The 15,852-nt window shown below is 38.0% G+C and overlaps 2 protein-coding genes across 2 annotated transcripts in view; one reads left to right on the plus strand and one right to left on the minus strand.

The window, feature by feature from the left end:
- The window catches only part of NT5DC3 (5'-nucleotidase domain containing 3), a 968,426-nt gene extending 954,128 nt beyond the window's left edge, over positions 1-14,298 (plus strand). Inside the window, exon 14 of the mRNA XM_044087849.1 lies at positions 14,032-14,298. Within this exon, the coding sequence (XP_043943784.1) occupies positions 14,032-14,098 (67 nt within the window). The 3' untranslated portion in view covers positions 14,099-14,298. The remainder of the gene's footprint in view (positions 1-14,031) is intronic.
- Positions 1-15,852, minus strand: part of STAB2 (stabilin 2) — a 922,612-nt gene that overhangs the window by 90,482 nt on the left and 816,278 nt on the right. The window contains exons 64-65 of the mRNA XM_044087850.1: positions 13,142-13,261; positions 10,992-11,141 (exon numbers count right to left, since the gene is read on the minus strand). Of these exons, the coding sequence (XP_043943785.1) occupies positions 10,992-11,141; positions 13,142-13,261 (270 nt within the window). The remainder of the gene's footprint in view (positions 1-10,991; positions 11,142-13,141; positions 13,262-15,852) is intronic.

Raw genomic sequence — 15,852 nt, forward strand, 5'->3', positions numbered from 1 at the left:
TAATCATAGCAACCCATCGTATGGGCAGGTATCAGGGTTTACCCTGTAATGGTTTAAGTCTCCAGGCAACTGATGTAAAGATATGTTAATGACCTGCTCTGGATTACCTTCATAACATTGTCCACACTGCTTACCATCTGGAAGGCTAATGTCTATCAACAGCAAGTGCATGCACCCAACTCATATGCTGTGTGTTGTACTTTGGCTTCACAGTGGGAATCAGGATCACTGCAGCCAGGGCCACTTACTTGCCTCCAGGCCTTTAACCATGCCCTCCCTTTCTCTGTTCCGCCCTGGGTGGCTCCTTTAATGACAGGGTCACTGATTAATACTAGGTCATATCTGGGTTATAGTCAGGGCTTTGTCCCTCTATGCTAAGGAGTTTGAATATTCTTGATTGTGTTGGATCCCATCCCAAGAAGTATCCATCAAGGAGATTGGTCCTTGAACTGTTCTGCAGTACCCAAGTCCAGAGTGCTGAATCCTGAAATACAGTTGCACCAAAGGAAGCTTGTCTGCTGGAGTCATGACTGAGACAATAGTGCTTGGAAAAGGTGTGCACTAAACACCATGTGTGGCTGCAACACAAATGTCCTAAATGGAGACATTATTGAAATAAGCACTGAAATCAACTGTTTCTCTGTTAGATCAGGCTTTCACTGCAACACTCACCAGAAGCAGGTTTGCTACTTGGCAGTAAAACATAATGTACTTGGTAATCTGTTTAGAAAGTAGCTGCTTGGAGCTGTGAGTCTTTCCCTCACTGGAGCAAAGAGATGCACAGATGGTCTGCCTTCCTGAACTTTTTCACCCATTTCAGGTAACACCTGAAGTGGTATGCAGTTACTATTTTTTCTTATTTTTATTTTTGTACTGGAAGTGAAAACAAAAGAGGAAGATGCACAGAATGGTCAGGGACAGCTGAGAAATACCCTTTGGGAGGAAATATTAGTTCTAATGAGCACCTAATCCTTCTAAATGATTAGGTATGGTTTCCTACACAAAAGGTCATGAATGTCCGAGATCTTACATGTGGAAATGATGACCAAAGCATTTTTGAAGGCAAAGAATGTCTGGACAGACCTACTAATAATGAAATTCAGGTTCCACTAAGTGAAAAGTTGTTCAAAGCATGGAGATGCAGCATTAATTTAAGGAAATAGATTAGCAGCAAATGTTGGCCCATGGTCTTACCCTCTGCAATGGCATGATGTACAGAATGAGGGGACATATGCATCTCGAGTGTGGAATAACTGAGATCAAATCATAGAAGTGCCCGACATAGATCAAAATTCTCTGCAAGATGGGTAATTGTGGATGTGTGGGGTACTGCTCTAACAAAATGGGGATGTGCTTCCACTTGGAGGTAAACAGTTGCTGAATTGAAGTGTTCCTAGCAGTCTCAATAACCATTGAGATGACAACTGAAAGATCTGGTGGGATCAGATGTCTTCATAAGAAACCAAGCTCTGAGGCAAAGCAAGTTTTCTCTTTAGCCATTGGGAATCCTGATTACTAGTACTGTGAAAGTTTTTTGTCTTTTGAAGGACCAAAGTGTCTGAAAACACTGGTATCAAAAAATTAGTTTTGGTCTTTCTTCCATGAGCATTGTGATGAGGAGCAGAATCAGCAGGATGGGGGAATGCATATAAGAATCTCTCTTGCTATATAAAAAGAATGTGTCCACTACTATATCCCAATTGTCCTGCTGCTTTATGCAGAATAAGGGTAGACTGGATTTGCCAGACTGCTGTAAAGGTCAGTCTGTGCAGTGGCCACTGCCAGAAGAGTTGCCACAACATAGCTTCTGAATCAACAATTCTAGGGGAAGACTGAAGGAACATTTAAGTGTCCACCAGCTTTTTCAGTACCCACAGGATGTGAACTGATAAGACAGTGATGCCCTTGTCTATAGCCTTACACTTACATATGACCATCCATTCTGCATAGGGTATAAGGTCTTATGCTTCTTCCTATTTAAGTACTACAAAATGGATTGGTTGTCAGATGGGATAAGGATATTCTCAGGAGAAGCTTTGTTTCTAAAGTGTTTAGGGTAGTTAGACTGCTTGAAGCTCCAGATGGTTGATGTGGAGCTCCATCTCTATGGATGCCCATGTCCCTTGCATCATGAAGGAGGTGAGGCATGCTCCCTACCCCCAAGTAAAGCACCCCTTATCAGAGTCTGTGATAGATTAGGGAAAACCCAGCAAAGGATTGTTGGGGACTGCACACATCTCCAGGGTCAGAAATGGGGTGGGGGGTCTCTCACAAGTTTATCATCCATGAGTGAGGTAACTTTAGTGTTAATGACACCTCACCCTCCACTGCAACAACTGTGTCCCCAAGCTTCAATGGCATTGTGATGATAATTCTAGCCATCATACCCAGAATGTGCAGCAGTGGCTGGGCCAAAACTCTGTTGTACTCCTAACCAAGGATTTGAAAGCTGTGACCTCTTGGGCCCTCTCAAAAGACAAGAACATTTGGCAGTGTAGTATATTTCAACTTGTGTTCACTGTGCAAGAAACCTCTAGAATAACAATAGTTACACTTTTTATAGTAATTTAGATCATCAGGCTTCCAAGAATAAAGTCTAAAGGCTAAAAAAAAAATACAAAATCTCTGTCATTAACCAAGATGGCCCCACCTTGCTTTGAAGTCATCTGCCATGTTTGACTGATTACTATGTTGAAAGGTTTATTTTCCATCATTGTACAATTACACTTATGTAAGTAATCAATTTTAGATATTAAACAGGGCATATAAACTCATACATTTCTAGAAGGGTTCACTATGAAGCATGAATGAATGGTTTTCCTCAATCAAATACTGCATATAATACATGTAGCAAATAATGCTAATTACTGTAATTAAAAGCAAGCATTTCTACACTGTACATGTAAAGCTGTTGCAGTAAGAACTAGCAACGTTTATTTTTTTTAATTTCTTTTTCCTTAAATACTAAGATTGAAGCATCTGCATGTACATGGAAGGCTGTAGTAAATGAAAAGGTTCCATAGGAAGAAGCTGCTGAGAACTGAGATAAAAGGAAAAATAATGCAACAGGTAACAGCTTCAGGTATCTGCAGTGGTTGAGGAGAAGAAAAGTCTCAATTAGGAGGTCAAAGCTAGAAGCACAGAGGCTCTAGCCAACTGACAATGTCAGGGGTAGTTTGTGACAGAAGGATGCCAAAGAAGCTGAAAAATAAGGTGTACAAAACAGTGGTGCAACCAGTGCTACAGTGTGGCACAGAAACCTTGGCACTGAAGGCAGTCCAGCTGAGGAAGCTAGAGGTGATGGAGATGAACTGCCTGAGACAAGTGGTGGTATGCACACTGTGGGACAGAAATAAGGACATCAGAGCAGAAGCCAAAGTAACTCTAACTGCAGAGGTCAAAGAGAACAGATTACAGTGTTTTGGGCACAGGTGTAGAAAAGCAGAAGACAATCTGGTGAAGAAGATTTGTTTCGGACAGGAATAAGGCAAGAGGAAAAAAGGGCATCCAGCAAAGAGATGAATGGATTGCGGGAGAGAAGATCTGCAGCAGTCACCCACGACTGCCAAAGAAGATAGGAGCGTGACACTGAATAGAGACAGAGAGATGGCGAAAGTTGACACAACACTCTGACCCCATTTAGAAAATGGGAAAAGGGGGTTGATGATGATAGTAGATAGTCTGACTTGCATGTGGACTCCTTTCTGATATGTATTTTAACAGAGAAATGCACCAACTTACTTTGCTCTCTACATCTGCCATACTGCATCAGACTACTCTAAGCTTTCACTTCAGTCCTACATGGTCTCTGGTACCCCAGTTCACCTACCTGCTTAGCAAATGAATAAAGTGTATTCATTCAATCATTTCTTAGATTATAGCTTAGCTTGATTCTATAGGTAAATTCAGCAGGCACTGAAATGCTCCTTTCATTTTCAGAGTGGATACAGCTCCACTCTCTGCAATGAGCTTGTGCCCATATGCAAACCCAGTGTCATGTAAAGCATTATTCTCGATCAAGAGCCCCATTTTCCCTACATGTATTCCTTGTCTTGCACTTTCTGCAATCTCCTACTCTGCTTATAATGTGCTTTCCAGCTTGTAGTGGTGTTGCACCTTTCACCAATCTTCTTTGTCTTTGAAATGGTGTGCACAAGTTTTGGGAGCTTTGTATTCTTGCACGGTTAACTCATGTGTACTACAGATCTTCTAATTCAGTGCAGACAGCTTTTTCTCACCCTTTTTATCATCTCATCAGACACTGCCTTTCAGCCATATGCACTATTCACAGCAGATTGGCCTGTTCATTTCCCTCTTCAAAGAGAATAAGAGCCAGCCATGGAAGGCTGTCAAATAAGTGGGCATGAAAACTTGTGTTTGCAAGTCTTAGCTGTCCACTCCCTGACACTTGGTATGCCACACAAAAGCCCTACTATGGCTCCCTACCAGTGGGTGGGTGGGCATGCTTCTGCACACATCCTCCCCAAGCCACGCCCCCTCAGAGAACTATTGCTGCAGTAACCTAACAGGTGCCCGACACTTGTTCTCAGTGTACTTGCTGCATGCCATTCTCCCATCCAGCGGGATCCATAAGTGCAGGATACTGGATCTGCATCCCACTGGGAATGGGCAAGATGGTATGTCTGCTTTATTTTCAATACTCCCTTGTCCCATTTCCTCTACTAACCAAGCTGATGACTGATCTCAGGTCACCTAGGCAGGTGTCCATCCTATATGCCATGGACTTAAGGTTAGCTTCTTCTGTTCTGATTCAATGCATTCAGAAACCGTCTGTTTGAACAGTTGCAGATTTCATTTAGGTTCATAACTGACAAGTTTGGACAGTGTAGCATAGTCAGGCAAAAATATATGTACAACGATGTGTATAATCCAAGCTGTGCATGCGGCTGGGGATTGTACTAATGACTGGTATGGTAACAAACCAATATTTTTTTTTTGATGGTGCTTCTCACAACCCATTCAGATGCCATAACACCATAACTGTACTCTTTACAATTACAACAGGAAGTGGTAAAGCAGGGGAAAGAAGTTGAAAGTCAATAAAGAAATCATTGCATTTGTTGGGCTATTTTAAAAGTTAGCTCAGCTGCTGTTATTTATCAAATACTTATCTCAGGTCCCAGCATCATACCTGTGCAAATGTATGGGTCTCAGCAAGTTGTAAGACTTGCATTTTATATAGTTAATAATCAATTAATTTCATTAATAAGATTGAGTGGCTACAACCTAAGAGCCATATCACATTGCAGAGTCTTGAAAATGAGCTGAAGTGCTCCCAGGAATAAGGAAAAAAGGTGTCCGCAGAGCATATAGTTTTTGATAAAGGAAGGTCAGGGGTGAGATCAGATATGTATCAGAAGAGGAGTAAGGATATCAGGGTGACCTCTGATATCCCTTTGCTTTGATTACTCCCGATGAAGAGATTGTTTTGTACCTAAACTTGTTCTGTGATGACTGAATTGTCACGTTAGTGATTGTATCGTTACTGTATTATCATGTTAGTAATGGTATCATTAGACAATTTCAGAAAGCAAACTGCCTTTATCCAACCCATGCTGTTCCATGTTTAGGAGGCTGTGTCTGGTGCTGTCATCATGCATTTGACTGTTTATGATTTTCTCTAGCAGTTTTACAAAGGAGGGTAGGATGGAGACAGAATGATGACATTCTGACAACAGTAGGCAATGGAAAGATTCTGACTTACTTCCAACTTTATAGTACTATCCACTAATAAGGAAGAGATCAACAACATGACTGTTACCTAGATAAGAAAGGTGTTCCTTTTTACATAAAACAGGGCATCACTTATGTATTTTGATGGGAATCTCAAAACTTGAGGATGGAAATTTTCTGTGACATAAACTTATGGACCTGACAATACGAGGAGTCAATGTGATATATGCCAAGGCCATTGGGATATAGTGATATTTGAATGGGGAGGGGGGATGTTATTGCTGTGACACAGCACAGTTCAGCAGTCATACAAAGGTTTATTGATTTGGTGATAACTTTGTGCCACTACCAGCTATAGTGATGATAGGGAGAGAAACATTTTTTTTCCTCCCAGGGATACATTTAATATCATGACAATGCATTCTGGGCTGGATAAAGAAGTAACTTTGTTTACTAAGGATGTAGCTTTCTTTGGTAGTTTTGAATATCAGTTTTATAGCTTCTTCTCAACACTGTGTACTGATTCAGTAACATTTGCTGATTTTGGGGCTTCTACAATTTCTATCATGGAACTAATTTTTCCTTGTTAAGTAAACCTTAAACTTTGATGCAATGACTGCTGATTTCCAGCTAGCACAATTTTAAAAGATCACTTCATTCATCTTCTTAGTCCTTGGTACTGCTGTGACAAACTGTTACATGCATAAAACGACAGGAAAACCCTGTTCTTTAACTTCAGAAGACGCCGGTAATGATCCTTTTACATAGGGATGCTTCTTTGGCTACACTTATTAAACAATGGCCAATTGCCTGTTGCTGTTCTGCCATTACTGCCACTAATTTGTTAAGTCTCAGTCTTAGTCCAACTTGGAGACAAAGAACAAATGAGTGCAAAACAGGACTCTAAATAAATTCCTGTAGCATGATATGTGCCTAAACAAACATCATTCTCAATGCTCTCACTTGTCAAATGAAGAAATGTAAAAGGATCACATAAGCAAAAGAATTACTATAGCAGGTGTCTACCCCCTCAAGGCAAGAGGGTCAAGACAAATGACAAATTTATATATGTAAAGCGGCTCCCTGACAAGGATTGTGATATAAACACCAAGGATACAGTCACTCATTCTAAAATACAGCAACTTCTAATATAACTAACATCAAACCTGTTATACCACAAAGAAAATGTTAGTCCTAAACAGGAGATGGTCCCACTTGATTGGCCACTCTTGACTGAACTGTGTCAGTGAGTTGGCTGTTAATCAAATGATCATATCTGTCAGAAAATGGGAAAATGTGAGGAAAAACTTGCAAACAAAGAGGTGTGTGTGTGTGTGTGTGTGTGTGTGTGTGTGTGTGTGTGTGTGTGTGTATGTGTGTGTGTCTATGTGTTGGCATGTGTGCGTGTGTTTGTGTGTGTGTGTTGTTTCTATATATGTTGGGATGTGCATGGGTATGCATCTGTGTGTGTGTGTGTGTGTGTGTGTGTGTGTGTGTGTGTGTGTGTGTGTGTGTGTGTGCACGTGTGTGTATGCGTGTAAGACTTGCTGACAAGTGTCTGTGTCTTTAAGTGCATGTCCTTTCCAGACAAAAGAATATGAGGTCCTATTAGCACTTCCAGATTAACATAACATCATATGGAACTGTCTGCTGAAAATCACACATGAAGAGAAATTATACTACTTAGTTTATTAAGGTCAGGCTTACAGCATGGAATCAATGATAGCAGAAAATTGAACAATACAGCATGGAATCAATGATAGCAGAAAATCGAACAAATGTCGCTGCTTCAGAGAAAACACACAATACTACTTCATATACTTTACTGGTTATAATGCAATTCCTAGTGCCTCTCTATAAATGTTCCAGAATAATGTGATATTCCAAGCCACCATTTTATTTACGGTAAAATGGAACGGCTATAATCTAATAGCATAGATGCCTATATTATTATTATTCAATGAAATTAGTTAATAAAGCATGTTCTAACATTCCTAATGTATTGTCATATATGACAAAAGTGTAAAAAAATTTAAAATCTGGTCAATGTGCTTTTTTTTACACAAACTCAACCCATGAAATGAAAAATAAATGGATTTACAAAGGGGCTGGAAATCAGAACTCCTCCATAGCCAATCCTGGAAGGGATAGTGTTTCAAGGCAAAAAACAAAGAAAAAGGGTATTATGTGGAAAATAAAGCTACAGAGATTTCTATTTAAAAATAAAGTTCACATGTTCATTGGCATATTCCTATAAATTTTACATTACTAAACTCTCATAGAATGACAATCAGTAAACATCACTTGACATATAAGGTAAAAAAGTTATTTCTCATAAGGCAGGATCCATTATAAAACATGTACAGACATGGAGCAAGAAACCAGTTTCAATTCATGAAAGTCATTCATGTTTGTGATTTCTTGTAAATATCCTGCCATTTCTATAGCTCCACTGACTGACATGCACAGTTTTTGCAACATTCAGTGGTGGATTATAATAAGGGCAAAACAAGTGGCCACCCAGGACCCAGAGCATCATTGGGGGCCCATGGCCAGCGCACAAAATTTTCTGTTATAGCATGCCTAAAGGACTTTCCCCCACAGTACAGCCAATACAAGAAGTGCCTCTTTTCCATGGACCTGTGTCTTTTTTTCCAGTACAGGACAGCATAGCACAACCAAAGGACTTTTCCCAGTACAGTCAACACAGGATAGTACAGCATGATCAGGCATGACCAAAGGACCTTTCCCAGTGCAGCCAATACAGGCAGTGTTCCCCCCCCCCACACACACACACACAGTGTGCTGCTTGTCATCATGGCGGCTTCTGATCCTGATTGCTTCTTCTCATCACATGATCACATGCAGAGTGAGCCTGGTATAATCCTAATAAAGGCAATAGATAATCGAGTAACTCAAACTATTGCCCTTTGAATATTAAAGTTCTAGATAGTCAAGTTCAGTAAATAATTCCATTGGAGTTCAAAACATATTTGTTTTACTTAATCAGGAGCACTGTTTGGTTAAGATACTTTTTCAGAGTCATACCGTGTGCAAATGGAGGTAGAAAGAACCAAACCGTACATCCCTGAGTAGAGCAAGCAGCTCATGAGGAGTTTAGAATCGTAATCCTCTAGGCTAACTGCCAGACATTCATAACCTTTTTCCCTTTTCTGATAAATCAGAGAAGGTTAATGCCACTGAAGTTTATAGTCAGTCAATAATTTCAGTCATTAGAGTCCTGTGCAGAATGAATGCACTGCTTCTTGTAGTCAAAAGTACGTGCTTTGAATCCTTTCACCTCCACTTCCTTCTGTGTGACTTTGAATACAATGTGATTGATGGTCACACATCTGCATAAGGACTTGATTCCTGTATTCCACTTGGCTTTTACTTGTGTTGATATTGTGCATATTTACTTAGCATATGTTATCAAGTGGCTAATATTTCTTATGCCCTTCTATTTCAGCTGTCCTGCACATTAGAGAGCTTGATGCAGTTTATGCAGTGCATCCTAAGCTACCAATAACATACATGTAATTTATTTCTTCATAACAATAAGGGGTTCACACAGTCAGCAACATGGCTATAACAGCTGATGGGATGGGGGTGAGGCAATCTGTAGATGAACGCACCATAATGTGTTATCATAGTTTTCAAACAGTCTTTACTCAAGTTTCACAGGTCTGTTGTATATGTGTGTGGGGATTCAATTGAAATACTTTACTATGGCTAATGTGTGTTTGTGTGAAGCAAAACTGAATGTTGTAACTTTGGTCATTATTATTGTTATTAATGTTTAAACATAGACATCTGAGAAGGATGCCGTCAACAATACAGCTATAATTGCTGGATTTTGGGATGTTGTTGGATAAAAATGATTGACTTGTGAATTTATAAATTTCAAAAGTTATTAGTCTGATTTTTCAGAACTAATATGTATTTCTGTAAAGCTAATTTGAATACTTACTGTGGCCATTTATCATAATCAGACGTAATGTGCACACAGTCAAAGCAGTCATTACTGCTGATGAATTATTGGTGAATTATAAAGGCAGTTCGAGTGGCCTTTTATGGTTGAAATGTTCTGAAATGGGTACTTTTGTCATTATTAGTTAATACACTTTTCTACTGCTTACTAAAAATATTCAAAACTACATATTTAAAATGTTGCTGTATTAAAAATGAAATATAATTTAAAGCAATTAGGGAGATGCGTGCAGAGCCTGCTTTTATGCATATTTCTAAAATGTGTGCAGGAGGCCCATGATTTAAAAAACAGCATGGAACCTAAAGTATATTTAATCCATTGCTGGTAACATTACTGTACAGTCCAGGACTACATATTTGAACAAATATTTCTCTTAAAAAATTCCTGACTCATCTTTCTTGCATTTGAAATTAATCTGTTGGACCTCACTTAAGATGTTGTGATAGATACAATATTTCTTACTTAGTCATCCCCTCCAATGTAGCCCTGGAAGTCTGAACTGTTAATTTCTAATGGGTGGAACCTAAGCTTTTTGATCGAATCAAGTTATGTCCTCACATTTCAAACATATGTTCATATCTCTGGAACCACAGGGGTTTCTAAAAAATGGCAAACTGTTCAGCCCAAACTATTCTTATAATGATAGGTATTAAACTGGATTTTTTTCCAATATACTTTTTATTGCTTTTTCCAGCCAAAGTAAACAGACATTTACAGCAAAAACGACAAGTAGTATCAATTACAGCATTTTCCGCAATGCTTCATGAAGACTTACAGGGGCTGAATTAAACTGGATTTTATAGGTCACACTAAACACACTAACTACTAAGCTTGTCATATTTTGTAAACAACTTACAATTTCTCAGCAAACCACTCAAGTTACACACATACTGTTAGCAGCATTTTGTTCATCCTGCTGAGAGCTTTCATGTGACACTAAGCAGTTCTACATGTGCCACTTGGTTGTTGAGACATTTAGAAAAACATGAAATTTATGACAATATAAATATTGCATGAACAACAATTCATTTCTCTTTACCTGCAGTAGACAGAAGTCAGATATCAATACAGTAATGTTTGTCATTGTGTAAGCTTTACGATGAAGTGTTTTAATACTTTGCATGTAGCATAGTTTTGGAATTTATTAATGCAAAGATGGCCAACCAATATTTAGTGCCAAGAGGTGTCAGTAGGATGTAACTGCAGAAACACCTGGTGGTATACCTTGGCTGTAATGAGTTAAACTATATATTTTCACAACATAAGAAGTGCATCACTGTCACAGCTGGCTAAACAGTGTCCTTACCTCAGGTGAGGAAGACTCCTGGTCTGGATCCATTGTTATTAGAAGTTTATGTCCTATTGGTGTTGAAAGAACAGTGCCATTTTCCATATCATCGAGGTACACTGTTTTGGAGAAGGAAATGTGATACTCAATGTCCCGCCCTGAAAGAGTCTTTTAAGCAGAATACAGATGTCACGTTTTGGAAGAAATAAATTAAAGCATATGGAATGCAGAAAAATAAATGAAATCAAGCCCCTTTAGGAGAATATTAAAATATAATTTAAGCATTCATTTATTGCTTATCTATTAAAATGTAATAGACCAGGTCTTCTTTCAAAGGCATGGTTTGAGACATGCTATTTATTTTAACCTTAAACAAAAAGGTATAGAAGTACACACACACACACACACACACACACACACACACACACACACACACACACACACACACACACACACACACCACACACATGAGTATGCACACTTTTTCTCTGATTTCAGTGCCAGAAAAATGTTGCTTGTGAAAAGGAAAAACTTTACACCCTCTTTTGCTGACGTAAACTCTAGAGTTCATGATTCATAGTGCGTGTCTATATATGTGCGTGTGTATGTGTGTGTGTGTGTGTGTGTGTGTGTGTGTGTGTGTGTGTGTGTGTATGCATATGTATGTGGATATGTGTGTGAGTGTCTATAGGAGCATGAATGTGGCTGCATGAATATGCTCCCATACATGTGGGACTGGTTCCATGTGTGTAAGTGTCTGTAAGAGCTTCTTTGCAGCTGCAGGGATGTGTGTTTGTGCATGTACGACTGTGTGTGCTTTAGGTGATGATTGTGCAAGTGCGATGTGTAGGGTGGAGCACTAGCATGGTTAGATCTGTCACTACACTGTTTGATTCATAGATTTGGTAATTACCTGCTAATGGGGTATTCCATAGTGTGGCAAGGGGTGCACTAGCATGGTCAGATCTGTCACTTCAATGTCTGATTCATAGATGTGGAAAATATCTGCTAATGAGGTATTCTGTGGTGTGGCAGGGGGTGCACTAGCATGGCCAGGTCTGTCACTACAATGTTTGATTCATAGACTTGGTGATTATCTGCTAATGAGTTATTTCTTGGTGTAGCAGGGGGTGCACTAGCACAGTCAGATCTTTCACTACAGTGCTTGCTTCACAGATGTAATTATCTGCTAATGAGGTATTCCACAGAGTGGCGGGGTAGCACAAACATGGCCAGGTCTGTCACTACAGTGTTTGAGTCACAGACATGGTAATTATCTGCTAATGAGGTATTCCATGGCATGGTTACCTTGTCTTTCAGTCTGAAGTTATTGCCATCACACTAACAGCCATCTCAGGTTAACCAAATAGTGTTAGCGGTGTTAATCTTTCTGATACCCAGACTGATTGGCAACAAATTTTATATTGACTATGTAATACAATCAATTGCTAGCATAAATTGCTATGAATTTTATAGATACTTCAAACACATTTGAAGGCATACATACCAGACAATATGTTTTATATCTATAGCTGTGCCTACATTTTTCTCTTTCTCTTTCTCTCTCTCTTTTATATATATATATATATATATATATATATATATATATATATATATATATATATATATATATATTTATATGTGTATATATAGAGAGAAAAAGAGAGAGCTGTATATAATTGAGAGGTGAAATTTGTGTAATTGTAGAAAAACATGATTAAAATATAAAAATTATTTTTGCAGCAGGCAAACCCCATTGCACCTACACCCCACTTATCTACTCCAAAGTCACCTGTCCTTTTCCAAGAGCTGTGGGTTTTAGTGATTGACTTAATAAAGCTGGTCAGATAGATGTTGAAGACCATTGCATTGAGTTTGTGTAGATAACCAAATTATTGTGAGTGCTTACATGTTCATTTGTGTTTCTTTACAGGTATGTATATAAATATTTATTTTGCATACTGTAAATGCTATCTTTTCCCAGACTACGAGTGTGAGACTACAGACTTGTAAGTGTGCTTACCTGGATGTGTAAATTGTAATAACAACAGATAATTATTCTATCGGCATAACATCATTCTAAAAACAAAATCTCTCACAGAGCACATAGAGATGTACAAGTTAATTATAGCACATGGGAATAAAATATATGAAAATCAGTTTTTCACCTTATTTTCGTTTAGTGCCACATTGTCAGGTACAAAAAGTGTCGCTTGGAGGGTTAGGTTCGTGAGCTGGCTCATGAACTGCTTGCCTTTTGGTGATGTGTCATAATACATCAGGATTTCCTAAGAAAAATAAATAACTGCCCATTACTTTCTCTAACAAAATGCATACACTCTGAGATATTGCTAGATTGCTAGATTTCTTTGCTAGACCAGTAAAAACAGAAACTACAACAATAAGCAAATACTTAGATTTTGGAAACATTTTTTCAACATATTATTACATCACAGCTCTGATTTCAGCCAAATATAGTAGAAGATATTATCTGAAACATGAAATGTGTTCAGTAGAACGCCATGTGATCATAAATGCAAAACATGCATTACAACACCCATAGGTTGGTGTGTTGCTATAGCAACCATGGGATGGGCAAGACTGCCACATTGTTGCTTTACATCCCGCAACCTTCTATCAAGTTAGTTCTTTCTTGGTGCTACTTACTATAGAAGTGTACTGGTGTGTGTGTGTGTGTGTGTGTGTGTGTGTGTTTGTGTGTGTGTGTGTGGGGTGCTGCAAAGTACCATCTTAAAAGCATATTTTTCACCTTAGACTTTATATTGAAGATAGATGATGATGGCATATGTGTGGCAACTTTTTGTGTTGAGAACCCTTATTATAACACTGTGTTTTTATGGAAGAAGATATTTTTTTCTCATGTAGTGTCTACTGAGTGTATCCAGTGAAAAGAATGCATATGAAACATCAGATAACAATGTTGCAAGACCATTTAAAAACACATGCATTAATCAATCATCTGGTTTTGTCAAAGATCACAAGGTTATTTAAGAATTTATACTATCTCATCTTAATCATATTATCAAATTTCTTATAGAAACCACATGAAGACCATACAAGGGAAGATACATATTCTTTCTGATATTACTGTTTTTCCATCATAAGCCAGTACACAGAAGAAGAAATGGACACATTTGGACTGTTGGGAGTAATAATTTGAAGTTTGGGTTAACTCATTTTTATTCACCCTCACTATTGTTCATTACTAAGTTTTATACCAAAAAAAATCAAACTTTAAATATGGTAAATATTAAAATGCTTGCTTGCCATACAACTATGTATAAATGCATTTTCTTGGTTTTCAAGGAGCAAAACCTTAATAAAATGTTATGTCTAAAAGCAGTTCACTGAACTTTGTTATATACTGAGAAGTATCACACAGTGTCCATAATTGATAGGTGATGGTACCTTTACTGATGTTGCTTATTTCTATTAAGTCCAGGGTCTCCTGTACTTTTATAGAAGATCAAATGATGCTTTGAGTACCAAACCTAAGAGAAATAGCAAAAATGGGGGACGACCTGACAAAAGATGTTATGACATGAAATGCCAGTTCAGTTTCATTTCCAAGAATGAATACAATGCCATACTTTGGGTGGGTGACACCAGAAGGACTAGTCACAATGCAAGCAACCCAGAGCCAGTATTAAGGCAGCAGTGAATACTGGGCACAACTTGAGGAAGAAGAAGGGCAAAATCTGTGGGACTACAATTTTAATTTGTTTTGACTATATAAATCCCACATAATAACCAAAGTTGTGAAATGTCATTTTAAAAATAACTAATTGAACAGGTATTAAACATAAGGGCAGTGTAAAATCACAATAAACCTGCCAAAAGGCTGGAAGTGACTAAACTATTAGTAAACTTAAATTATACACTAGAAATATGAATGTACGTTTACTGATGGCTAATAACGTTACATTCAATGGTGAATTAAGTGGATTGCATTTACCCAGTATATTTAATCCAGACTTACATCCAACATTGAAACTGTTTGAACAAATCTGTGAGATGGAGTATGGCGATGGATTATGGCATTTGAGAACACTTAGACCCATCTTTCCTTGGCAAAATTTGACTAAGACTTGATTAAGTTTGATATGCTCAATGAGCTTAAACAAGAAAATAATCTGTGTTCTATGTGCCCCCAATAAAGGGGGCAGCCTGCCAGTAATGCAGCAATTAGATTGTGAACAGAGCATGTTTATTTGTTATATGACAACACATATACTGATGCTTCTCTTAATGAGATACATGTATCTTATCAAAAAATAGATGCTCTGTTATATGATATACTTATGCAATGTGAGATTAACTTGGGTGAATACAAATTATTGCCGATGCAAGAGCCTAGGATTCCATTGGTATTTGGCATGTCTAAAATCCACAGAAACGTTGAATGTCCTCCTTTTTGATCTATTGTGGATGCTGGTGTCCAAAATTAGTTTTATAGCTCAATACATCGATAAGCATCTTAATAGTGACGTTTATAATATTCATTATATTTGCAAAGACTCATGGGAGTTTTTGAAAAGAGTTAGTCAGTTTACAAATCTTTCCAACATTACATTTATCGCTATTGATGTACAGGATTTGTTTAGCTGTATCATTCATAATATTGGTTTTTGGAATATCTTATGGATTTTTTGCACATTCCACAAGATAAGAATAATACACTATGTACTTTGATGAAAATTGTTTTGAACAATAATTATAAGTTTTCTGAAGGGCACTATTTTCATCAGAATAAAGCCATTGTTTTGGGGGCGGCCTGTGGGACACTGTATGCTAACATCGTTATGGCTATGTGGGAGGAAAAAATTATATTTAATAGCCATTTTAAACATCTTGGAAT

Source organism: Protopterus annectens, chromosome 11.part0 (genome assembly GCF_019279795.1).
Source record: "Protopterus annectens isolate FY-2018-M chromosome 11.part0, PAN1.0, whole genome shotgun sequence".
NCBI lineage: Eukaryota > Metazoa > Chordata > Ceratodontiformes > Protopteridae > Protopterus > Protopterus annectens.